The sequence below is a fragment of the Pelecanus crispus genome, chromosome 8 (assembly GCF_030463565.1).
Source record: "Pelecanus crispus isolate bPelCri1 chromosome 8, bPelCri1.pri, whole genome shotgun sequence".
NCBI classification, from domain to species: Eukaryota; Metazoa; Chordata; class Aves; order Pelecaniformes; family Pelecanidae; genus Pelecanus; species Pelecanus crispus.
This window is the reverse complement of record NC_134650.1, coordinates 25,510,022-25,537,238: the sequence shown is the minus strand read 5'-3', so window position 1 is coordinate 25,537,238 and position 27,217 is coordinate 25,510,022. Positions and strand designations below refer to the sequence as shown.

At 41.7% G+C, this 27,217-nt stretch overlaps 2 protein-coding genes across 6 annotated transcripts in view; one reads left to right on the top strand and one right to left on the bottom strand.

The window, feature by feature from the left end:
• RSPRY1 (ring finger and SPRY domain containing 1) overlaps positions 1 to 27,217 on the bottom strand; it is a 281,438-nt gene that overhangs the window by 116,226 nt on the left and 137,995 nt on the right. The window lies entirely within an intron of this gene.
• RANBP10 (RAN binding protein 10) overlaps positions 1 to 27,217 on the top strand; it is an 81,358-nt gene that overhangs the window by 14,630 nt on the left and 39,511 nt on the right. For 2 of the 3 annotated variants that reach the window (XM_075715889.1, XM_075715890.1), the window contains 2 exons: positions 7,435 to 7,487; positions 24,191 to 24,358. In XM_075715889.1, coding sequence (XP_075572004.1) covers positions 7,435 to 7,487; positions 24,191 to 24,358 — 221 coding nt within the window. Of the gene's footprint in view, positions 1 to 7,434; positions 7,488 to 20,302; positions 20,308 to 24,190; positions 24,359 to 27,217 lie in introns of those variants that run through there. The other variant, XM_075715891.1, reaches the window with a different exon arrangement.

Sequence of the window (27,217 nt, the reverse complement as noted above, 5' to 3'; positions counted from 1 at the left end):
TTCAGCTCAGCCAAATAGATCAGGACATAATAAACATTGCCTATGCTGAGAGGCGTGTCCTGCTTGTTGAACAAAATTTGGCAGCTGCCAGCAAATCCAGGAGGTCTTGGGCTTGCTAATGTGATCAGGTGAAGGTGGTGGGGATCATTCCGCCAGAGTAATTGAGTGGTCTGCTCCTTGACAGATTTTTGTTAAGTGTCTTTGGGCCTGCCAGTGTCAGGATGAAGGACTCTGGTGTCATTGCACCACACTTAGATTGTGCCTTTATTCTGTGTTCAAACAATTTGGGACCTTGAATCACAGCTCCCCTGAGGCTTGCACAGTTGGCAGAGGTGGCACTTCTCACTGGCCTCTGAAGCAATATAGACCTGGAATGTAGTTCTAGCTGTGGACTGTGATCCCAACTGCTTGCACATGTAGTTGAAAAAAAAAATCAAAACAGTAAAACCCACATACATTTCCTTGCTACATAGCAAGGAAAACTCTGTAGCAGCAGAGGGTTCCAGACTCAGTAGGAATAAGAAAATTGACATGCTAACAAGCATGCTGTCTTATCTGCCAATATGCTAAGGTGGCAAGGAAGAACTAGACCTACGGGGAGAGATCTTCCATATTGTGCCTGGAAGGCTGTAAACATAGCCTTAAATTTCAGTTTATTCTTACATAGAATGTGTGTGTATGTCACATGACTGTGTGAGAGTAAATTTTTAGATGCCATAAATGACTGCTTCGGAGAGGCTAGTCGGGGAACTCATGAGAAACGATGTAACTTCTGACTCATGCTCTGAGCAGCACAGAAAACGTTTACAAAAAATGTGTGTTTTTAAGTTGCTCTACAGCACTGATCACAAGTACTCATGTTTAGCATCCTTTGAGAAGCACTATAAAAAGGCCCCCAAACCCTACCATTCAGTATTCATCAGAAAAACCCCACCATCCAACAACAAAAAAGCTAGAGAACAAACGTATATAAATTGAAGAAGCTTATTTAAGAAGAGTTAATAAAAAGATGCAATCAGGAAAGTAAAATGCTTTCACATGGTATGGAGTCTGTTTAAGGAGACATCATATTGGAGGATCAGAGTAAAAGTGTGTGAACTATTGGAGAGACTCAAAATGACCTGACAGTTGACATGATTAGATGTGAGGGTGAGAGAGGATAGGGATACACCCTCCAAAAGTTGAAATTTTATTAGATGAGAAAAATGAAAAGAACAGACTTTTAAGTTTAAGAAAACCAATAAGGTTGACCAAAATGACTTAAGGGACATGTGGCTCAGGGTCTCAAATGTTACAAGAGTATTTTTCCCTCCCAAAACATCAGGGGTGGGAAGCAAGTTGCAGAGTCTGTAAAACCAAGAGATGATTGAGGAGAACTTTTTATTAAGGGCTCTGAAAAGGTAGGGATGTTTGGAGGCTCCCAAATGCCAGTCTTTGCTTTTAAAGGTGTATCTGGCTCAAGTCAAAGAGTTAATACAACAACAATGTCATTTGTCAATAAAACACGTGTCAATCTTTGTTTTCAAATTATTATCTGGCTCTTGTTGAAGGGTTAATACAACAACAGTGTTATTTATCCAGAAAACACAGGAACAAATCATTAGGTGTTATCTAGTCTTCATTCAAGAGTTCTAAAGAATGAAATAGCTGGGCCATTAACTGTGGAGTGTGATGTTTAAAAAGTCTTGATTACAGAGAAGAAAAGAGATAAGTGTGTGTGGCTTTAAGGGATCCAAAGGAATGAGATCACATAGTGCTTTCTCTTGAAGTCTCTTCTATCCTTGAGATCTCTACGTCAGATCAGAACCTTCCTTGTTGCTTTTCTTCAAGTGAATGCTAGGTTCAGGACCCCTTCAGCAGAAGAGCTAAAGGGCTTGTGGTGATGTGCCAGGCAGCAGTCATCATGTCATGTTTTGTTTGTGAGTTCAGAGTTGTTCTGTAGATCAGGAACCAGTCTTCCCTGGATGACTCTTCTCCTTGACGACTAGGAAGAAGGCTGGGTTCAGCTGGTATGATCAGACCAGGACTTAGCTTGTGGTATATGTATGTGCCTCGGGAAGTTCTGTCTTTTCTCAACTTGGTCAATATCCACTGCTTTATGGACTGCTAGCCAAGAGCTTGCTGCCTGTCAGCAAAACTGTTCTGAAGTCAAGATATCGTTGAATAATTTAGGTTGGAAAGGGTCTCTGCAGGTCATCCCGTTCAGCTCCCCACTCAAAGCAGGGCCAACTTCAAAGTTAGATCAGGTTCCTCAGGACAACATGCAGTCAAGTTTTTGACTGTTTCTAAGGGTGAAGATGCGGTGGCATTTCTGGGCCCTTCTTGCAGTGTTTGATCACGATCATGGTTAAAATATTTTCAGTAATGTCTAACTGGAATCTTCTTTGTTACAACTTGTCTGTTGTTTCTCATGATTTTGAGGGGTGGTGGGTGTGTGTGTGGGGGGTGTGTGTGTCTGAAGTCTGGCTTCACCTTCCCTGTACTCTTCCATTAGGTAGCTGTAGACAGCAATGAGATCCCTGCTTTGTCTTTTGTCTTAAGACTGAATAAACACATTTCCCTCATGTCTCCTCATACATCATGTGGTTTGGGCCCCCTAACTGGCTTTTGCTGCACTCACTCCAGTTTGTTACTCTTCCTTGTATTGGAGATCCCAAAACTGAATATGATACTCGCAGGTGCTGAATAGAGAGGAGAAAATCCCTTCCCTTGACTTGCTGTCTGCACTCATAGGATGTGGTTGGTGGGAGTAGCTCTTCTTTATTGTATTGTTTAATCATGGTGGCCTTCCCCTCACTCTTTCTTTTGTCCCTTGTTTTTCTTGGCTTTTGCAAATCTCTTCAAGTCACTGGTATTTGTCCTGAGCCTGTAATATGATGTCTTTACATCATGTCTGTGTTCTTGCAAGCATTTCTCTTGCCCTTGATCTTTTATCATTTAAATTGGTTACTAGGCTGTGAGGTAACTTTCTTTTTATACCAAGGTAATTTCTTTAAGATCTTCTGAGGAAGGACCTTATTAAAACTTCTCTGCGTTCCAGCAATGGTAATTTGCTTATGGTGCTCCGAAGTCTTTCCTTGTCCTTTTCATGGCAGTTGTTGATGCTGGAGGGTCCTTGGGTAGGGGTGTTTTGCAGGCCATATTTACTATCATAATAGGGAAGTGGAGACCAGCAATTGATCTCTGTACATAAAAAGCTGAACACTTTCACTGGTATATAAGATCGGAATAGTGACTAGCTGCTGTTGTCTTGGCTGATAATTGCCATGATGCTGTCCTTTGCATCTCTTGCCCAGGTGCATTTCAAAGGAGTTCCTAGGCCAAAGAGGAAACAAAATCTTCGCCTCTGGACTCTGTGCAACAACGGTACTAGCAGTTATGGTATCCCTTCTCAGATGAAACAGGGTTTTTTTCTGTTTATACTGAGTTACTGAGGAGTAGATAGTCTAGAGAACAGATTCTGTCATCCTTATAGTCCTTTGCAAGTTTAGGTTTTGGGATGAATGCCCAAAAGTCTTGCCTTGTCTCTGCCTAGTTCATTTATCTTTTGAAGCAATGCTGGTCTTCACCATTAAGCTTTCTACTTCAGGACATACTGCAGACTATGCAGGGCTTAATTTTTTATGAATCCTTCCCACTCCACTCTTTCATTGCCTGGCTAGTCTGCAGCATGTGGCAGCAGAAACCTTTGGGATGGCTTTTGTTAGGCTGTATCTTGGCAGCTTCTAATCCCTCCTTGGAAGGAGCGCTTGCCCAGGCAGATGCTAGCTGACCTTTGGCTGACAGTTCCCTGAGCACAGGTGAAACTATCCCTGTTTGTGCTGGAGGAGCTGGTTAGCCTGTGGTAGGGAAGGTGGTGCCCTTGAGCTCCTTCCATCATGACCAAGCAAGATGAGGAGGATTATCTTCAGGGTGGGGCCAGTCAGATCTAAAAGCTTAGGGCTACTGTCTGCAGGAAGTAGTCATTTCACCTGTGTCCTGTGACTTGGAGCAGTGCAAAATACACTCAGGGCATTTGTTTGTGTTTCTGCATGCACTGTGTCTAAGCTGTATTGCACTGGGGTGTCCACTGTCCTGTCTCAACAAGCAGAGTGCCTTGAGCTCTTCTTTTCGTAGACAGGCTGCAGGCTTTAGCATTTCTGCAGAGAATATCAGATTTGCTACATAATAATGTACATCCTAGGTATTTTGGAAACCCTCACAAATCTCTCTTTATCCTTCTAAATGAGAAATAGGAAATCCAGCCAAATGTCCTGGAATCTGTCCTCTGTGACTGGAGAGTTTCCAAGATAAACCTGTTTGCCCTAAATGCCATCAGGAGGTTCAAATCTTCTGGTCCTGAACTGGCTGCTGCCAAAGTGTCTTTTGGGTATTTTTCTAAGTTCAGTGATCTTATTATTTCCTTTATCAAACACTAACACTTTCCTGGTGCTTGTGTAGTTACATAATTTATACATGGTGAGAGCTGACAGACCTGGGCTGGCCTTTCTTGGTTGTAGCTGGCTGTTACATTGGCATAGCCCGCTTTGCCAGTGTTCACCCCAAGAAGCTTTGAACTTGAAGAACCCAGGCAGGAAAACACTGATCTGGGTGAAGTAAGGTTATGAGTCCAGCAGCAGGTTCTCCATATCATGATCATGTATCATTTTCCTCTGCAGATAACCCTAAGAGGCCAGGGACCAGCTGAAAGGAAAAGGCGGACCATATAATGGGTAGCAATTCAGTGATCAGGTATATAGATAACTGGATTTGTGACTCCAGGGAGAATGGCATCATGACTTGGCTGGTAGACACAAAGTACACAGCTCTCCCAAGGCATCCGAATATTGTACCAGTTGCTGAACGTGAAGTGATAGTTGTGGTCCCTGTGGCACAGGGGAGAGCAGAAAAGGTTCTGTATGTAAACTTTTAACTATTAGATAGGAAGTTGAAAACCAGGACCTCTGCTGTAGTGGTCTCCAAAATGCCCACCTTGGCACAGTACTGTGCTTTGCCCAGTACCAGAAAGAAAGGTGAGGAGGAACAGTTCTGGTATGTTGCTGAGGAATTGGTCTGAGGAGGAGGGGTCCGGATCCTCTGGAAGCTGCAGCACTTCTGAAATAGAGTGTGGTTTTTTTGTAAAGAAGGGACTGACTTAATTTAAAGCACTGTAAAACTGGGTTTCAGGTGTTTGGAATTTGGCAGGTCATGCTACCAAGATGTGAAGTGTACAAGAAAGACAAAGCTGGCCATGTTTGTGAAGATGTGGTGCTATTTATTAAAGAGATCATAGACTACGATCTGATAAACTTATAGATCTCTAAGGATTAAAATTTCTGTGTAAACAAGAGGAAAAAAAATCAGTTATTACCATTTCCATGCTATTTGACTGGGGTGGTGACAATGATTGAGGTGGAGAAGTCAAGGGCAGGGAACAGTTGCTGCAGGAGACTTAACCCATGTAGCTTAAGGAAATGTAACTTTGGGGTCAAATTCTGAAATAATATTTTTAGACATGGCTAGTGTTTTATGGAGCAGGTGGTCAAGGAAGCCACAGGAAGAAAACTGAACTGTGGAAGAATAGCAGGACACTGGTTGCAGCCTCTTGGGATTTATACCTTTACATGAACAAGAGCCCAACAGTAACTGTTATCAAAGTGCAGTAACCTAAAAATATGGAAGCTTGTTAAAAAACAGCTGAGCAGGGCAGCTGTTTCTGTGGTTCCAGGGGATATTGTGAGAATTAAAGACCATGCAAATTAACAGAAATAGAACAAACAAAATGAGTACGTGCATAAATATTGCAGTGAGGGAGAAGAGCCTTTGCGAAGGCTGGCTATGCCTTACAGTCCTGTTGAATGGAGAAGTAGAAAAAGATCAGTCTGCATGGATTTGCAAAAGCCATCTGGCAAGGTTCAGTTTCAAAAATTCTCAAGGAAGGTAAAGGAAATGTGGGACAAAGTGAAGGAGCTTGTGTTGTTGAATGATCAGTTAGATGATTAGCTAACAGGTAGGACACGGGGCAGAGAAATGAATGGCCCATGTGTGCATATCATGCCCCTCTTCTTCCTGCAGCTGAGGATGTTCACCAGTGGATTTCTGTGGGGATGTGTACTACACCTCTGATGTTCACTACCTTAATAACTGACCTGGAAGTGAAATAAATAGTAAGACGATATTTTTTGCTGATGTATGAAGCTAACTAGAGTTGTAAAATTAAGGGCTGACTGTGGATGATAAAATGAAAGGTGCAGTTGAGGCTTGATGGATGTAAAATGATTCTCATGGAGGGAGACTAAACAATCCAAACTTGACACAAAAATGGTCTCTGAGCTGCCTCTTACAGTGTGGGGATAAGTTCTTTGTGTCCCAGTTCCATGGAAAAATCAGCTCAGTTCTCATCTGCAGTCAAAAAATAAATGCAATAATAGAGACCAGGAGGGGGAGGAATAGAAACCAAAATGGAGAACATCATTATACTGTTGTTTGTAATAATCACTGTGTGTTTGTGTTGTGAATAATGTGTGCAGTTCTGTTTTCCCCGTGCTTCTCAAAGAAGATACAGAACTGGAACTGTAGCAAGAGTAGTAAGAGGTTTAGATGAGCTTCCATAAGAGGAACAACTGAGTAGACTGCGAGTAGTCAACCTTGAGAAGAGACCATTGGGGAGTGGGGTATGAATGAGGACTTTAAAATCCTTGAGAAAGTTAACAGCGAAATGCTATTCCTCTCTCTCCCAATTCTAAAAATGCAGGTACCAAGCAAAGCTAGCTTAGACAGTAATTGAATGGTGGAACTGCAGGATGTTGCCTTTTCAAAGAGCTTACAAAGGTTCAGAAAGCGATCAGATTAATGGAGGAAAATCTGTTGAGGAGTGAAATACAGAAAGACCACCTTTTCCTTAGGAAACTCTGTAAAATATGTGTTGAACAATGAAAGAACGTTCTTGGAAAATACAACTGTTTGCTCTGCCCTGTTCATCCACTACCAGCTATTTCTGGAGACAGTATATTAGGCTAGATGGCCATTTGTTCTAATATACTGTATCTGCACTTATGGGTTGGTTTTTTTCTTTTCTTTTTTTTTTTTTTTTTTTTTTTTTTACTCTCTTGTTAATCACCTATATAAATATTTTTTTTCTGATATGGGGGTAGGGAGCGGATGACTCCAAACCCAGAAAATTATTTGCTGATTCTTTTCCAGTCCTCTCCCTACTAATTAACAGCTAAAGAGTAGCTGTATATCAGAAAGCTGTCAGTCACTAAAGCAGAGTGACATTTTATCTTGGGTTCAAGAGAAGACTAAAAGAGTAAGGTAATTTCAACATTTTTACCTTAAATGATTTACGGATTTTTTTTTTTTTTTTTTTTTTTTTTACCACTATATTTCTGCTGCAGGAAATCTTGTGGATTTGCTATTTTGTGCTTGACTGATATTTTGTTTGGCTTTTTGAAGGTACATGGGAATAGGACTTTCTGCTCAAGGGGTCAACATGAACAGGCTTCCTGGTAAGTCACTGTTAAGATTTGGTTTGGTTTACAGTCTGTGTTAAGTGTTCATTTGAATAAAGATTTTAATTTATGTATGTGAATTAGTGAATGTGTGTTTCTATTAATAAAATGTCATGACTCTGTCTTATGTCTGGAAGTTTCAAACTATTGAATGTTATCCTAAACTGAGTTACCAGTATTGTTAATGTAGCCATGATGATTTTAGCAGATAATAGAAATTAATGTTAAACTAATGAGTAATGGGTAAGATGATGAGCTTTCAGACATGCAAGCTCTTCTTTGTGTCTGAAAAATAAGTAGCAAAATAATTTGAGATTTAATCCGTATATCCCACTTGACAAATTTACATGAAAGAATCTGAAAATTACAGGAAAATTGGCCTGTCATATTGTCTCTCCTCTCTTCTCTCCCTCTTCCCACCAAAAAACTGGAAAAATATGATAGAGTGGTATTTCCAGTTAATATTGTTGCTTCCTTTGTTTGAACTGTTTGTTTTTAGGTTGGCCTCTAAGTTGGTTAAGTAGCTTTTTTAAAAAAATGAATAATTGATAATCTTTCTTTAACAATATCCGATTTATTAGGTAAAATTATAATTTCTAGATTTGGATCAACATACTGACTTCTGTAGCAGGAATTCTTTCAGCTGGGTTTGAAACTAGAAGTTGTCTGTGTTTGGTAGAAAGTAAATGTTCTTCAAGTGCCAGATTGAATGACAGCTGGTTCCCAGTGGTGGGGCTTTATTTGGTCTTGGGTGTGATTTGTTTCTGATGGAGTTGTTTTAAAGCTGAAATGTGTGTTCAGCCCTTATTATGCATCTTGGTATTTCCAAAGGAGAATGTTTTGTGAATGTCCTAACAAAAGGAAGAGCTTCCATAGGGTTTTCACTAAGACCTGTGTGAATTCACTTCTCAGTGAGGATTTTGCTTTCATCTTCACTGGTGACTTGCATATTCGGAGGGCGGAACACACTCATTTTTTTTCCTTATAACCTCCAATTGAAAATGTTGCAGCATTGGAGCAAAATCCCTGACTATTCAGTTAGCAAAATATGTGATTTTGTAGCTCTGTTAGAAATTTATGAAGTGTATATTTCTATAGCTATGTTTCTGAAATTCTGCTAAGACTGCAGATGGAGTCCCAGCAGGAACGCAAAAAGGAGACTAAGACAGCCAGGGTCCTTGGATGATTGCAGAAAAAGGCCAGCTTTCTGGTGCCCATTCTTTTAATTATAAATCTGCTGCTGAATTTTTCAATGGAACAGCTGCCTTGTCTAGTTACTGAAGAGAAGCATGGAGGTCTTGGAATGCAGGAGGGAGCATTTAGGACCTTTTGCATTGATAAAGAAGAAATTTGGAATTGTAGGCTAATTGCATTAGTTAATTAGTCCAATTACAGTTTCATCAGTGAAACAGTAAGCATTGTTGTTTTAGTGACAAATGTCAGTGCGGGGTGTGGGCCATTCATAAATCACAACCATAGTTAACAGTTGCAGGCAGACTTTCCTTTTCCAGGTACCCTTTGATCATGTTTGATTGTCCTTGAGAGTCTTCTTTTGGCCACTGTCAGAGGCAAGTCCTAAGACCTGTTGGTCTGACTTGGGCACAACCTTCCTTGCATCTGTTCTTCTCTGGCAATTTCAGACCTGCCCAGAGAGCTTGTGGAACCTCTAACTTTGGAGATATTTAGGACTCAGCTGGACGTGGCCTTGACCAACCTGATCTGATTAGACCTCCTTTGAGCAGGGGTTGGACTAGGTGACTTCTGGAGGTTCCTTCCCTCCTTAGTTATTCTATACTTCTGTGATAACTCTGTTTTTGGGAGAATGGTTTCAGTGACACCCATGTTTTAAAGAATTTGCATCTTACTGCAAACTAGATTTCTTAATAATTGTTATGACGACTATAGCATAAACACATTGGGGGGAGAATTAAGGTCACAGTCCTTATCCACTCAGAATTAGACCGGGGAAGGAGGAAGGCAGGAAACTGCCAGTTTTCTCAAGTGATATTTGGTTGCAAAAAGGTAGGGAATGTCTAGATCAAGATGATCTGGTGTCAACAGGTATAGAAGTCTCAGTTTTCAGACTCCTCCTCTCTCTGCACTCCCTCCCAAGCCAAGTGGGTTGTGTGCTTGTGCAAGATGAAGCATGAGTCAAGTCCCATCATCAAGGGTCTTCCCAAGTACCAAGTGCTTGGCTGCTTGGAGAAGATGTTGTTTGTAGTTGTCTTGTAGACTTGGCCTGTAGACTGCTGCTTGGATTATGCTTAACCTAGGATTCTCCTGGGATTATAACACAGTTATATACACACACACACACACATATATATATAAAAAACATGCTTGAATACTAACCTGAGATGATGTGTACTGTCATAGGTGTGCTGTCTTGAAATTGAACAGCCAACATAATTTCTTTTTCTTTTTCTTTTTTTTCTTTAGAGACTAAAAATTAGCCAAACCATTTCTGATAAATGACTTTAAAGCCCAAGAGCTACATGGGCAGTATTTTGTGGCCAGTTTGAATGGAAGTGCCTGTATACTACCATTATTTCTAGAGTGTATGTGGTAAATGTGGAATTATTGTCTCTGAGTGAAATAAAACATAAAATGAACTTGAGACTTCAGATAGTGCTTATTTATCAATGAATTGCACAAAATTGATCCTATGAACATGTTGTTTGTTTGGTCACATGCAGATTATTCTGCCAAGAGTGATTCTGCGGGCATAGTTAGGTGGATCTCCCATCATCTGTGTAAAATGAACTGCATGGCTCTGTATTACAGCTCAGTAAGTGTCTTCCTGGCTTTTGGAGAATGAGTCTGATTTTTTTTTTTATAGTATATTGCTCACGTAACTGAAATGAGAAACATGGATCAGGCTTAACCGTTACCAGGTCCTTCACAGCACAGAGTACACGAGAGCTCACAAAGAAGTGACAGACTTTGGAGCCTTGACTTGGCTTCATGTCAAAGTGTAATTTTAACTTTTTGTGACCTGAAACCCTGCCAGGTTTGTCTCCTTAGACCATTTCTAAGTCACTTCTGCTTTAACAGATCAGTTTTTGCTTGGCATGCTGGCAGGGCAGTATGTGATCCACTACAAATAGTGGTTTGGGAGCCCAAAGCCTGGTATGGGAGCCAAAGTTGGTCCCTTTCTTGTTCCCACTTTCAGTGGGGATCCTTGGCACCCTGTCAGCCCTAATTCGAAGAACGATCTTGTTGCTGGGTTCTGTCTCAAACTCCTTCCCTCTGCCGCCCCCCAGACCAAACACTTTGGCTATATCCTGTTCCCAGGCAGGGTATTTGTGCTTTATGCCAAATTTATTTTGGCTTCAGCCCAACTCTGTGCTGGTGGGGGTAGTGCTGAGCTTTCTCTGAAGGTTGGAAGTGTGGATGGAGCAACCTGAGTGTTCCCTTAAACCACCCCTCTCTGCATTACGAACAGAGACTGCTTTTTAAAAGGAGGGTGCCCTGTCCCTGTTCGACTCAAGGTTTCTGTGGGCTGTGCTTTGAAATTCAATCAGCAGGTCTGAAATTATTGTGGGATTTTTATTGAAGTGCCAGCATTTGTGACCCTGACATGTCTTCATTATTTTTTTATTATTATTTTTTAAAATTTGAAAAGACATTTAGAACACTCACTAATAAATGTTCTGCTTTAAACTAGTGGGTTTTATTGAAATGTCTGCTCACTTCTTTCCCCAGATACAACTTTTTTTCATGTGTGCTCAGCATTTTGGTATCTGAGGATGAAATTACATGATACAGCTGAACTGATCTAACTTGCTGTCATCAAAGGAGAGAAACTTGACCCTTTCTCCCCCCCCTCCCCCAGCTGCACAGTCCCTCTTCTTCCCTTGTGCAAGCCCCTAACTCTGGCACTTGTCACCTCCTTTGCCAGGACAGCTTTCAGGCCTGGCAGGAACCTCCCTGCTTTTCTGCTGTGTTGGGGTTGTGGCAGGCTGGTTTCTTCAGACCTCACAGAGCAATGCTCTTACCTTTGCACCCTGAAGGTAACATCTGAAAAGTCTTTTTTTTTTTTTCTTTCTTTTTTTTTTTTTTAAATATTATTTAGCCCTCAGTCCAGAAAGTTTTTCGGAGCCCAGATGAAAATGTGTAGGTGGCTTGCTACAGGTTAGGTTTCACCTAACTTTCATAAAATGGACAAGATAGGCGTCCCTGTCTTTAATACGGATGAGATGTGCACACTGGAGATGATTCTCCCCTGCATGTGGTGGTCTGCATTGGTTCAAGTCCTTCATGCTGTTGAGAGATAACATTTCATTTGTACTAGCTCTTTGAGGATAACCCAGCAGGAACATACAGCCAGGCAGAGAGGGAAGGAGAGATGATTCTCTATGGTAGCAGCAAGGTCTTAATTCAGCCTAAAATGTTGTGAAACCATACCCTTAAGCATACCCTGCTGCAGTTTCTGAAATAGCATAGATAGAATCTGACCAATCACTTTGGAGACTTGAAACACCCTCTGGTTAATAACTGACTTGCCCTGCTATGCAGCATTGCACATGTTACAGGGAGTGCCAGCTTTCACTCACCGTTGTTTTGTTTTATGAAACTGATTATTTTTTTCACCTTACTTTTCAAAGATACTGCTTGGCTTATTCACAATCTGCTTGCTTGCAACTCCCTATTAAAAGAACAAGCTTTCAAATTCAAGAATGTTTTATAGACTTTAATTAGAGTGCAGCCAGATAAACCAGTAGAATTTGGTGTACAGAAACCTGCTCTGTATTGGAGCAGAAGGGCCTGTCAGCATCTGTACTCCCAGTGCTAAGGGACGGGAATGGCAAAGGCAGTTTAAGAGTTTTAGGTTTTTGGACTTTGGCTTCTGGGACTGTAATGCCTTAAACCAGATCAGCAAAACCAGAAACAGTTTGTCCAACTGTCCCATGTCTTTGTTCAGTAAAGGGTCCTTGTGAGTGATCTGTTTCTGTAGACACGTAGATAAAATAAAAAATGAGCGCTGGGAATTAAGACTTCCCATGCTCTCCTCCTGTGTGAAAGCCATCCATCCTCCTCCGTAAGCCACCAACATGATGAACTGGCTTTCCATTTTAGCTTTGTTTGGGGATCCCTTCCGTTCCTTTGCATTCTCCTCTTGCTGATAGGTTTCTGTTGACATTTGTAGATAGGACTTTATTTCTTCTCAGCTTATCTTGCATGTTAGCGGAGATGCATGTAGGGGAGCAAGGCTATTGAGGAATCTGTCTTCCTGTCCTTTCCTTTGAGAGGAAAAAAGTACGGGTTTCTCCCTTAGGGATGTTCACAAGCGTTTTTTTCAGGCAGGTGTGCTCCCTTGCAGGGGTGACCAGAGGAGGGAGGCTGGATAGATACCGTATTGTAGGAACCAGTGAGAAACTAAAGGAACTGGGCTTGTTCAGCCTGGAAAAGAAGAGGCAGAGAAGGGATCTAGTAGCAGCCTTTCACTATCTAAAGGAGCTTGCAGAGAACATGGACCCAGACTCTTCTCAGAGGTGCACAGTGCAAGGAAGAGAGGCAAGAGGCACTAGTTGCAACAAATAAAATTCTCATGGGAAATAAGATGCTATTCCTCATGAGAGTTGGGGATGGGTTACTAGAGAGGCTCTGTCCTCAGAAGTTTTCTAACTTCAACTGGACAATGCTCTAGGCAACCTGATCTAACTCTTAAGTTAACCCTGCTATGAGTAGGAAGATTGGCTAGAGACTTCCAGATGTTCCTTCTAGCCAGTTGTGGTTTGGTTTGGGCTTGGGTTTTTTTTTTTTCTGTGATTGTCAGGGGATCTTTCTACTTCAAATGTGTTTGAAGAACTTAATTTCCATGTATCAGCTTATGCTTTGGGTTGTTACTTTCTGTGACTCCAATGACAAATGAAGGACCTGTGCTAAAGGACTTAGTCCCAGTGGTAAATATAATAATTATAGAAGATGAGACCTCACCAAATCATCTGCTCTCTGAAGCTAATTCAATTACGCATCAATCCTGCCTGACAGGTGTATGTCTAAACCAGTCTTTCATTATCTTTCTGGCAACTTCTTCCAACACTGTCCTTGTGTTGGAAACTTTTCCTGATGACTAAGCTGAATATCCCATGTAGTCTAAGTCTATTACTCCTGGATCATGTGGAGGTAGAGAATGATTAATTTCTTTCCTCTTTGTAGCTGCATACATGAAGACCTCTATCACTGCTTTGTGGTCTTCTCTCTAGACCAGACATCCCTGGTTCTTCACCCTGTCCCTGTTTGTCATGTTTTCTTGATTTGTGACAACTCTTGTTGACCTTTTCTGAACTCTGACCACTGGATGCATCACAAGCAGCAGTGTCTTACTCCCTATAGTAAAAGAAAACATTAAAATTCAGAGCAAATCCAGGAAGTGGCTCTTATCACATGCTGCAAACAAGGGCAAAGGAAAATCCTTGCCAAACTTTCACAATTTCTAAGGCTTAAGCAAAAGGGGGAGGGGAAGAAGCTTGATGGTTAACTGGGAAAAGAAGGGCCTTCTCCTTTGGCTTCTAGAGCAACCAGCAAAAGCCCTGAAGTATGGGATTAAATATATGAACAGTATGTGGCAAACAAATAGTAATTCAGTCTGCGTTCAAATCCTCCATGCCGTGCCAACTCACCCAGTATCAGCTCTTAGCAGAAGGCTCATGTTTTACAACTTGTTTAGGTGGTACATGTTTTATCCGGCTATGTGCAAGATAACGTAATTAGGGGAGGCACACCTAATGAGCAGAGCACAGGGGTGCATGGGGACAGAGGCTTTGGCAGCCATGAGGGTAAAGAAAGAAATTGCATATGCAATTTTGTGTAATGGAAGAAATGAGAGTGAAGTGGGTCAGTGTGTTGGTTCAGCTCCAGAGTTAGTGATCCTTTTGTGCAGAATGGATTTTTAGACAGATTCCACACCACTCGAGAGCTCATCTGGATGAGTGAAGATTATGGTGGAGCTTAAAACAGTGGTGGATAATAAACATATAAAACATATACTGCCAAGAAAAAGATACACATTACAATAGATTTAAGATTTCCAGCCTTTGTAAGTCAGAGCCTCTTGGATTTGTCTACATGAGTCTCTTATTTTTTGGAAGTGGGGTGTATTTTTTAAGTGAATCTCCTGATTGTATAAAGTAAAAGTTACTGCCTTTTTCCCCTTCAGACCCACTTCAGTTCACATGTTTGCTTGCATTGATTGTATTGGATGCCCTGTCTGCAGCCAGAAAAGCTGTTGCCAGCCATTTGGTCAGGTTCTTAGGGACGTGTTGGTTTTCTTTTCTTTTTTTCCTTTTTCTTTTGGTCTTTTTAATTAGACTAGCTTTTGGGCACACAGACTTCAGGTTTGAATGGAGGAGGCAGACCGAAAGCTGAGCTTTCAGTAATGAGGCTTCACCCTGGAATATTTGCGAAAGTGCTTAGCCACATCATTCAAGCTGGACAAAACCATGAATCAGTATTTCAAGGCAGTAACCCTGGCCTTAGAAGATAAATCAAAGGAAGTGTTTCCGCTGGGTATTAAGTGCTCAGGCATCAATGTGGGTGAGTGAGAAGTGATTCTTATTCAGGGGGTACGGCTGTCCTGCCTTTTCCATGCCCCAGTTTCTGTGCCATAACTGTTTTGGAGATGGGCTGGCTCTTTGTAGAGGTTCTGCACTCTTTTCATGCAATATGTTCTCAGAAAAGTATGGTACAGGTATGTTGGAGCCTGTCTTTGCATGGAGCTTTCTGTCATCCAGCAGGTTGCGTTGGTTTTGTGCCATGTGAAAACTGAGTTTCCAAAGCAGAGCAGAGACAACATTGCATAGTGGGGTTTGTGATTTGGCCTTTACCAATATCCTACGTTGCATCTCCAGCTGTAGCACAGATTATGGACAATCCAGGTGGTCTCAGTGACAGTTAAGAGTTGGCTAGCAGTTTAGAGACAGCAATTTAGCTGTCAGCAAGAGTTGTAACCAGTACTGCTTGTTTTTCAGATTTAAAAAAATTCTTTACAGTGGCTGTACCTATTATTTGAGCCTTTCAGATAAAAGATAACATCAACACAAACCTAAATTTCACTACAAACTCAAACTGATGGATAACAGCTATTTTTACTGATGGATAAATATGATCCTCTTCAGAAAACCCTGTTGCTTTACCTTAATCAATGTGGAAAGTATTTAAGGAACCTCAGCCAGAAGGCCTTGTTGCAACCCATTAACATCATGAGATGTGCTTCTTCTGGAGGACTTCTCTCTCCATAAGGTCTTGTGTTTATATAAATGTGTTTTGTTCATAATTGTCTTACCTCACTAAATGCCATTTTAGGGATTGTTTTTAATAGTAGCTGGATGCTAGACCCCTGCGTTCTGCAGTGAGCTCTAATGTCGCTTTTGGCTGAGTCATTTAACTGTTCTGCCTTAGTGTCTTTGTAAAATGACTCTTGTATATTACCTTGCAAGATTTTCCTGAAAGTGTCTTAATATTTTATAACGATCTTCTTGCCCATCAAGCAAAAAGTTGGCCTATAAATGAAAATATGAATTACTTAGTATGATGAGATTTGCAACCTGTGTATGTGATAAGTTTTATATCCAACTTGTTCTTTGCCCCTGCCACTTAATAGATAAATGGCAAGACTCCTCATCTGACCTTTCCTTTTTTTTTTTTTTAAAAATCCTGATCTACATTGTTTTGCACCCCTGCACTTCCCCCCACCCCCTCCAGTGTGGTGTGTCAGGGAATATAGTAGATAAAATAGTACAGTGGTGACCTGATCATGCTAGAGAGCTTTTTGAGCCTTGCCTTTGTAGATAGAACCAACCTGTAGTTGTGCTTTAACGATGTTGTGCTCTTTACAGGGCTGTAAACGGCTTGTAGCTTGTCTTGACCTCTCCGGTATAGGGAAGACAGATCATGTTCTGACTCTGGCAGAAGATGACCCATCAAGCTTGTAAGCTAGGAGGCCTTGCCATCTTTATTCATTTAAGGAAGTAGGATTTTTATTTTGATACTGTATTCTGTGGTGAGGTGCATGCTAAATAGTAGTGAAATGCATTAATTAACAAATATCTGGGGCAGGTGGAACAGACTGTTCCTGTTTACAAGAATACATTCCCTGTATGGCCCGTGTTGCAGCCATCCAGAACCTTCTGGTTTTGTTTTTTCTCTTTATGAGTCAGTGGGTAGTGCCATTTTATATAATTAAGAGTAGACTCTGGTTTGATGTTTTTTTGAAGCCTAGTTAACATGCAGTAGCTGTCAAATGGTAGGAATTCCTGATCTGGTCTAAAAATTGCCATGCCAGATTAATATTGTTAAAAAGGAAATTTTACAGTGTTACTTTCTGCTTATAGTCTCTGTGGTGGGTCAGGCAATGCTTGTTAGCACCCACATTCTGCTGGATCTCCCAAACTCTTGCAGGCCTTTTTAACTGCCTGTCTTGGAGCCTTTTTGATCTTTGGGTCACTGTGTCCTTTTGTTCCTGCTCTCTATTAATATGAGAGAGATACTGTAATTTCTTTTTTTTCTTTTTATTCCCCACCCCACCCCACTCCCCCCCCCAGATGCTTGCCACATTTAAGTCCTTCTGCCATGAGGATTTGGTCTGAGCTTTGTCACTGTTACAGTTGCAAGTGCAACTACTTTATTCCAAACCATGAAATAGCCTCTGAGCCAAACCTACAGCCAGGCCTGCCAGGAGTCCTGTGCTCTTTGATTAGCATCATCTGGTGTTGCTCTGTAGGGGCCAAACTGGCCTTAGATGAATCTGCTTGATCTGCTGGGAACTGGGGTGAGAGGGAGGCCACTGTACAGCAGTCCCTCACTGGGATGTGTCCAGTGGTATGGTGCACTGCACCATTACCTTGTACATGATTCAGTGTGATACTACAAAGACTATGAGAGCTGAGCATGTCCAGTCCCTGCTTTAAGAAGTTTGTCCTCTGTGAGATGAAGTGGTTTTATCTTCTATATACCCATTGGTCCTGCAGTGCAGTGTTTGGGCCGCTACTACATTCGAAGTTATTTTGCCACTTTGCAGAAGAAGTAGAAGCTGTTATGAAAAAGAAGGTGCATTGATAAAAAGTTGGGGTGTTACAAGCTAGGATTCCTTCATTTCCTGGTGCCCCTAGGTAAGTGGGGTTTGGGGACATTTTCTTTTCTTTTTTCCTTCCTCGACGCTTTCTGGGCAGATGTCCAGGCCTTTGAAGTTCTGTCAGGAAGGCAGAAAAGGCCCTGCCCTTTGCAGCAGCTTCCTTGAATGTGTGGGCTGAGCTGTAGTGGAACGTGTTTCTCCCCTGGAATGTGCATGGACGGGGAATGGTCCATGTGTCAACGGTAAAGTCCATCTTTCTGCCATCATTTTAAGAGTGGCAGAGAAGGAAGAGTCTGAGGGGTCAGGCTGTAACTTACTGGAACAACCATCTTTTCCATCATCACTGGGCATTGCATGTCTGTCCTTTGGCATGCCATCAGAGGAGAGCTCTGTATGGTTCCCTGTGAATGTTGCCTTCCCCATTCTCCTGTGCTCACTGGCAAGTCTGGCATGTTTTAACCTTGATGCGCAGGGTGACGTCATCAGTTTGCTTTCTTCTCCACACTCTGCAGAAGGAGTAGCAGGCCAGCAAAGACATAATGAAAATAATGCTCTTGGTAATTTCCATCAGGGCATCCTGCATTGCATTGCCTCTGTGTTATATATGGGCTGATGGTACTTGCTTCTGAAGTTGAGCAGCTTGTTCAGGTCCTGGTGTTTCTAGATGTGTGATGAGACCATGATACCAGTTTTACCCAGTGCATACCAGAAGTTCTATGTACGTTGCTGGCACTCTTGAAATGGAAAGTTAAAATGCTGATAACACAGCATTTCCACAGTGGTAAGAGGTAAATGGTGTCCCAGCCCAATAGTATGACTTCTCAGTCGCTGCTTTGTGAGGCAGAGCCTGATCTCAGATATAGAAGTTAGGCCCATCACAGGACTGCCCAAAAACTCAAGAGTAAAGCAGGGCTAACATTGAATGGGCAAGGTGGGATTGAACAGGGATGGATGTAGGATAGTTAGGGGTACTAGTAGCACATGTCATCTAAATCCAGTGCTCACTTAAGAGCAAACATTTATGAGTTGATCCTGTAACTGTGTCCTGAAGTAACTGAAGTCTTTTCTGCCACATGGTCTGGCATTGCATAATTCTGGCCTGTTTATCAAGCAGCAGCAATGGAACTTGCTGTTCTTTTTTTTTTTTTTTTTTTTTTACTGTGTGTTGGAATCAAGATAGTCTGCCAAGAAGATCAATGTATCTGCTTTTTCTTGTTAGCAGGCCAAACAGAACTTCAGTTTGGTGCTGAACATGTAAAAATGTCCTCCCAGGCCCTCCTTGTGGATTCCAGTTTTCTTTCTTCCCATTTGCTGATTGATTGCACAGTCGGAGCTATTCTGCATCTGGCTGTTAATAAATACTACACATATATTTTGGGTTTGGAGGTTGAAGTGTTCAATTCAAAGGGATGTCATTTTCACCTCTCTTTGTTCACTAGCTGCTGAGGTCCTACCTGCAGAGTGGTTCTGCCTGTATATTTGCATGTTCAAAGTTCACTTGCCTTCAAAATGAGCTGTAGTGAAAACAGGAGTCTTAGGAGGCAGGGTGTTTAGGTTCTGCTTTGAACATTTGCATGGGCCAGGTGGCCAAATCCTTTCTGTTCTCTGCCTGTCTCCCCTCTTTAAAGTGACTTTGTGCTTTTTAAGAGAGGACGGGGAAGGAAGAGGAAGGAATGAGAGAACTGTGCTAACTGGACCCTCCAGCCATTCTAGCTCACTAGATTTCAGTCTATTGAGAATGGTCCTTTGAGGGTCCGTGATCTACTTTTTATAAGAAAAGCACATTCTCCAATCTTGTTGTCCAGATTTCTGAAATTTTGTAAGGAATCTGCACTTGCACTTGAGAATTTTTAGACTTGGTCAGCTGCACATCAGTGTGAAGTGTCCATTGTTCTAGATGTCAGCTATCACCAAGAGACTGAAATGAGATGTTATTTAAACCCCACAGCCTTGTTGGAATGAGTTACCAGTCAGAAATTGTTTCTGCATGGGTATTCCCAGGGTTTTCATAGAAGCAGCTGCTTGCACATTGCTAGCCCAGGATGGACTGCTCTAGCTGTTGAGGATTGCGAGCCACTGAGGGTGGTAAGGTGAAAGGTGCTGAAGAAGAGCTGTGGGAGTAAGCTGAGGCTGAGTGCACTGGTGATGAGATGGCAGATGAGAATCTGTGCAGAGAGCGCATTGTCACAAGAGTGATGATGTGTTTTGCAGTGATTACAATAGCTTCATGGAAACATCAGTTCAGTAGTAAAAAGGATAACAAAGGGGAAAATGCTAGAATTAACTCGCAGAGGGCTAGGGAACAGTACAGAGAACAACTACAGCCTGCTTCCCTTCTCCATGGTGCACCTACATCTCCATTCTCAAAAGCAACACTGTAAATCCAGAAAAGGTTCAGATGATGATGGTCAGAAATGCGGGGAATAGCTAAATAAGCCAGGAGTCATCAGTGTGGAAAAGGGATGAATATGGGGGATTTTGTAGAGGTCTATATCATGATGCATGTTCTGGAGAGACTGAACACATAGTTTGCCATCTTCTCCAGTGCAAGAACTACAGGGTATCAAATACGAGTAGTAGGAGGTGCATTTTCATGCAGCTTGCAGTTATGCTGTGAAACTCCTTGTTGCAGGATACAGTGGATGGTATCAATGTTTACATGTGCTTAAAGGAGGATTGGACAATTTAATGGAAAGAAAATCCTTTGAGGAGTACAAGCGAAGAGAATCTCCATCTGGCTCAGTATGTCTCTATGCTGCAGGTAGTTGGAAAGTGGTAACGCTGTTCAGTAAGAGCATGATATGTGCGTGTCCTATGCTTATGCTGTCTCACTTCTTGAAGAGGATCCTTGTCTGGGTTGACCCCATGTCCCATATGGTCAGCCTTTTTAAGAACATGCAGATAACATCTCATCTCTGCCTTCTGGGTCACAACAGTGGCTTCTGAAAGTACTTGAGTATAAGTGGTACAAAGTTTAAAATGTCCAGAGAATTTGCAGGTGTAAGTGTGGGGAAGGCTTATAGAAGTCTGATTCAGCCCTTATTAAAACAGTGTTAGATTTTTGTAAAGGAAGAAGTAGTTGAGTAACTGGCGGCGCGAATAGTGTCGTAGGAGTCAAAGAAAAGGCTGTAATATCATAGACCTATTACTAGGTGGCGATAGTAAATTGTTAATGATGCGGAAAAGTCCCAAGTTTTCAGCAAGTGGTTTTTTTATTTTCAGAGAAGTTGGGAGTATGTATTTGCAAAATACATGTGATGAGTTACTCCCCACTCTGCTGGTAATCCAAGATAATGCTAAATACTTTTGATAGGGATACGCTGTTTAAATTGGTAGGCCCAGATAACTTTGACCTAGAAGTATTAGAAGTGCTCATTGTTATTTTTAATTCAGATTATTAGGAAATTTCAGAAGACTGGCTGAAGTTGGCCAGTGCTGGAATGACCTGTATGCCATTGCCCTTATCTTTATTCTAGCCAGAATTTTAGAAATACCGATATGTTATTTGATTAATAAATAACTAAAGGTTAGGCATATAATTAACACTACTCAGCTTATGTTTATGGTGAGTACCTTAAGTTCTCTCAAACAAATGTTTTTTTAACATGACCATGGTGATTTGATAAGGCTGACAGTCTGGATTTAAAACACTTAGTGTTGTGTCTGGTCCAGATTCAGCACTACACAATATTTGAGTTGAAAAAGTTAACTCTGTGTATCATTAGCAAAATGCTGGGTGAGTGAGATTTCCTTAACTGGTGATATTAGTGGTTGTCTGTGGAGAATAAGATTCAAATCAAGCTTTTCCAGGCACTGTTGCAATACATACCAAATTTGACACTGTCCTCGGAGCTTTATTCAGTCATTTCTCATTGGAGTTCATCTCATCGTGTTCATCACCACGTTTGGTGGTACAGCAAGTACTGATACTATGAAGCACAAGTCTAACAGGAGCAGGAGGAGGTTTTTTTCAGTAGGATCAGTAATGATTTGTAGGTAATGAAACCTTTTTTTTTTCTTATACTACAGAACTTGTAGTGTATGCATTGGCACAAGTGTTTTCTGAAATTGTCCTCACAGTTGGGCATGCTGTTGCATTTTTCATGGTAGCCCTACCTGGTGCGTGATGTGTAAACATCTGACTACTTAGATGTAATTGATGCCAAGTTCTTATTAAATGCATTGTAATGCCAGGAATGTTTTTTTATGCAGAAGAGTTAGAAGATTGTATGTGGATTGTGTTATGAACTAGCTTAGGAGAGAAATTGATTAGAGTTATCATCTGAAGTTGCGAAGCAGCTTCATTAGAGACATTCTGAACTGACATACATGTAACAGGTCTGTGTTTGGAGAGACTAAAATAATAAATCAGCAATGGTGGTCTTTCACAGGCCAGCAGCAGAGGAAATAAAAGGGGTAGTGGAAAGGAGCCATGGTCTTAAAAACTCAGTATTTCAATGATATTTTTAGTGGATGGAGTTTTAGAAGTGGAAGTTTGACAACAGACTCTAGAGCCCCTATCACTCCCTCCTTTGTTTTTGGCAACCCGATTTGGCATTGTTTTTGAGCTTGCTGAGGGTGCTGTCTGTGCTGTTGTCCCTGTCTTTCATGAAGATATTAAACAGGACTGGTGCTACTGTCAACAGCTTGTTAGGAGCTGGTCCTAGGGAAGACAGAGCTGACTCTTGGGACATCTCAGTCTGTTCCTGTGGGTGTGGGGGATTTAACAGAGGAAATTATTCACTGTTTCTAGACTAGCATTTGCTAGGAGTCCTTCACACCTTTCACTCCCAAACTTTGCCCTGAGGTCCAAAATCTTGGACCATGGCATGTTTCAGTCTTGCTCCATTCCCTGACTTGCATGCTGGCATTCATGCGGTGTGGTGCAATAAATGGAGGGCCTTGGGCATGCACCGAATGTTTAATGCTTTTCTGAGAAAACCTGAGTGTGTGGGTCCACTGATGATAAGACACCTGAGTGCATGTAGCTGAGCACCATTTTATGGGATTAAATTTCTAGTGCCCTTATGTTGTTTTTTTTGTAGGAAAATCATGGCTTAGCCAAAGTGTTCTGGCGCACCTTCACAGGGCTCCTCTCTGTGGTTTGCAGTGTGTTCAGTCTGGTTTTTGCCTTATTGCAGGATGTGCGCTTTCTGCTTTTTAACCCCTCTTCTCTCATGGTCTTTGCATTTCTTCTGTAGTCTTTTTGCCAAAATCATCGCTCCACATTTAACAGATTTTGCACTACCCTTAGTTTGTGCAAGGTCAATAGGTGGTCAAAGCACCTTCTTTTGCTTCTGCTTCAGTTGGCACGGTCTGCCTAAGGATCCAACCATATCTGTTTAAAACACGGGTGGTTCTTATTAATGTTGTGTCTATCTCATGCTTTTTCATAGAAGTACATCTCTCTGTAAGATGTGATGGTTTTGGTTGTGTAATTCATATGAATGCTTCAAAGAGCTGGAGAAGATCCTGATTCTTCTTGAAGTCTTATTATAAGACAAGAGAGTATCATGTTTTCTTTAAACTCTCTGGTAAGAGGACTGTTCCTCATTACTCCCTCCCTGCCTGCTGTAGCTGGTCTGCTAAGAGAGGAAGGGATAAGCCATGATGAGCAGTAGTGGCAACTGAAGTTGGCAGGTACAGGTTAGTAGATTCAGGTGGCCTTCACTGAATCACTGTGTGGCCACAACCGTGGGAGCACTGCCCTCTCCTCTGCAAGAGGGAGATGGGAGTCCTGAAAAGAGAAGACAAGTGTGTTGCCTGAAGAACACTTCAGCTTTTAAAGTATGGATTAATCTCTCTTCTTTGCAATAGTTCACAGTTATATCTGGCATTTCTACATGTAAGAAATTCACAAGAGAATTTACAACAGAATTGGGGTAGAGCAGAACAAAATCAGGAACTCAGAATGATGGAATTACTGTGAGATGTAGAAAAGAGCAAGTGGGTAGGGTGCAATCTCTGAGCCCAGCTTTAACTCTAGGCACAGTGTTACTGGCAAAAGAAATAAAAGATATTAATGTTAGAACTGACCACTTTGAAAATTGCCCATTGACATTTAAGGGTTGTGTTTTAAGCTGTCCACAGAATGGGGAATGTTGCTGCCCAAGGGGAACACAGAAATCCTTATAAACTCTTAAAAGGGAAATGTAAATGTGAGAGTGCAAAAATTGCCTCAAGCCATTTAGTTACACCTGTGAGCAGCACTTATGGACAAAGCTGCAATTGGACAAGAATTATTTTATTAAATGGTTTTGCTGGAAGATTGTGTTAGTGGGAAACACAAATGTTTTACAAAGAGGAGCTTGTTTCACTGCAGGCAAGATAAAACAGAAACAGGGGTTTTAAAAAATCTTTGTCAAAATGACTTTTGGCAATCTGTTCTTTTTATTACTTCTCATAAGGGACAAATGAGGTTGAAATCCAAATGTTGCTATGATTTATGATCATTAATTTCTTTTCAGTTACTGGTATGTGAAAATTAATATTGCGATGAATCAGGAGTGGGAATCAAAATTTCAAATTTCCTACCAGAAAATTGTGTCTTGAGAGCTGTAGGTGCCATGTCATTCTGCTAAACTGGCTTCATTGCTGACTTTTTCTTTTGTCTTGTCTTTTGCAGGATGGGATAAACATTCTTATGGGTACCATGGTGATGATGGGCACTCCTTCTGTTCTTCGGGGACAGGACAACCCTATGGCCCTACATTCACCACTGGAGATGTGATCGGCTGCTGTGTTAACCTTATCAACAATACCTGCTTTTACACGAAAAATGGCCACAGTTTAGGTAAGAAAGGTGTTCTCAGGAGAGGGATGCTCCTGCCCTGCTCTTGCTGCTGCTGTTTACTGTAATACTTTGCATGTGTTGTACTTGTCGTACATTTGTGGGTAAGATTTAAGAAACAGGAGAGAAAGAGAGCACTAAGCAGCAGTCAGGAGATGTAAATTGGCTCTAAGACATAAATACTTTCAGCACATAAAATGGTTTTTATACTGTTCCATTTGTTTAAGTAGGTTAGGATTGCATCCCCAGCTTCTGCTCCTCTCCTATGCTACTGCACAGCCTGTGGGAGGTTGGATAAGATGGCTAATGGCTGGGCAACAGGGAAATAAAGAATTGGGAAGTTTAGTTAGTGTATTTTTCAACTGACTACAAAGCCATTGTGTCAGTGTCTTTTCACTTTTTAAAGGGACTTGTCCATCTGTAAGCCTTAACACATCGGTCCAAGCATTCCCAAAGCTAGACATTTATTAAGCATAACAAGTCTTAACTTAAGCACTGACCTATAATTTGGTTCATTCCACAGTTGTTTCAGTAGTTCCTCTGAAGTTAAGGACTTCAAAATTTTGCCCAAAGGAATATCTCACAGATGTTTTCCAGGCATCCATTGTATCTGATTTATCTAAAATAGAAAGTTGTGGCCATTTTCACCTAAAATGTCTCTCCCTTGGATGACATATTCTCCACCCTGGATAAATTCTTGTCATTTTTTTTTGTCATATGAGACATGCAGTAAATTTTGATAAATTCATCTCACTTTTTGCGCTGGAATTCATTTGGTTTGGTAAGGACAGACACTCCTTTACTTTGCTTCTCCTTGCTGTGTCAATTCTACTTTGTTGAATTCAAGGTGAAGAAGCAGGTGGAAAAATACCCCACTCAAAACATTTCTCAGAACAGAAGTTGTTTTGAGTTACTGGCTGGGCTAAAGGAAGGAGTGGGATTGGAGTGCAGTATGTGTCTGGAGAGTGCATAATTTCTGGTGAGCTCTTGGGAAAAGTACTGGGCTGCCCTGTACAAGAGAGAGATGGACATACTGGAGAGAGTCCAACGAAGGGCCATTAAGATGTCTAAGGGGAGTGGAGCATCTCTGCTAGGAGGGAAGGCTGAGAGAGCTGGTACTGTTCAGCCTTGAGAAGAGAAGGCTCAGGGGGAATCTCATCAATATCTATAAATACCTGAAGGGAGGCTGCAAAGAGGATGGAGCTACACTCTTCTCAGTGGTGCCCAGTGCCTGGACCAGAAGCAATGGGCACAAACTGAAACACAGAGGGCTGGCACGAACTGAAACCCAGGAGGTTCACTCTGAACATCAGGAAACACTCTTTCACTGTGAGGGTGACCGAGCACTGGCACAGGTTGCTCAGAGAGGTTGTGGTCTCCATCTGTGGAGGTATTCAGAAGTCACAGTTCTGGGCAACCTGCTGTGGGTGGTCCTGCTTGAGCAGAGAGGTGGACCAGATGACCTCCAAAGGTGCCTCCAACATCAACCAGTCTGTGATTCAGTGAAAGTAGCTTGCTGTGCTACAGATATAGCAAAGATATGGATCTGAGATGCAGGCTTCTCCCCCTCAGATCTCAAAAAGGATTCTTCCTCTGAGGCAGGTGCAGAAAGACCTGGTCCTCATGCAGACAGAACTTCTTTTGGAAATTTGTTTTCAGTTTTCCTCTAATTTCATACCCACTGTTTGTTGATTTGTGAGGGCATGGTTGCCTAGAAATGAGGCACGTGCCTTCTGAAAAGCATTCTAGATTGAATCTGTGACCATGCATTCAGCAACTAGTCCTGATGCTTTGCAACACATCAAGAGGTCTTCAGCCCTGAATGGAAAAAAATGTTCTTTGAGCATCCTTTGAGACTTGCTTTTAATGTTCTAATTTTATAAATGGAGCCTTGATCAGAAGTCCAGTGGGGAGCTGCTCAGAGTTGAGTGTCTGATCTAGCTTCTTTTTTGAAATTATGACTATTTATCAGCCAGACCATGTGTGATGCTGGGGGACTCCTACTGAAGACTTGTGGCTTACTACCTAGTGAGATCAGTCACTAGTGGAGACTCTAGGAGTCATTTGTAGCCCATTAGTATTAGCTAATTGCCCAGATTTCTAATAGCTGGACTATTCTAAATAATTTAACTCAATCTGTGGACATTGCCCTTGTCAGTCCTTTACTAGGAAGACAAATAGAGGTATGAAAGCAACAGCTGATGGTGTAGAGTGGGAGCTGTTGTTTAGGAATGAGACAAAATCACCATACGCAGCAACTAAGGTGCTGAAATAGTTAAAAAGATTTCACAAAATCTCTCATTTTAGTTGCTGTCCTTGACTTTTAGCGTGTATTTACACAGAAGTAGTACAGTGGTTTTGTGCTGTGCCCCTCTGGCTGTTTTCCTTTGTTTGAGTGGGTGGTTTCCCAGCTTCACCCTTTTTCAGCCTGACAGTGCTGTTACTTTTCATCACAACAAAAGTACAACAGTCAGGAAGAGGCCAGGTCTTCTATTTAATGAATACAAATTTGTTCATTTGAAATTCAATTTCTTTTTAGTGACCAGGAGTCTGCAGAGTAGAAGGGGTATCGGTTGAAAAGTTGTCCCTTGCTCCATCCTCTGGTCTGTTCCCAAGGACATGTCGTGCTTGGGTGCCTGAGCAGATGAAGCCAAACAAAGAGCACTGTTCAGTAACTTCTGTATTGCATTTCATCATGACAGTCCTCTGATGCTTTGCCTTGTCCCGCTCAGAGATTTGTTTTGTTTGGGACATTTGGAGGTCTTTACAGCAATGAAGTTGCCTGGTCTTCCTTTCTTGACTCTTAGGGCTCCTTTTCCTTCAGAGATGGGGTTTTTGGGTGGAAGGCTTGTATTTTCTAAT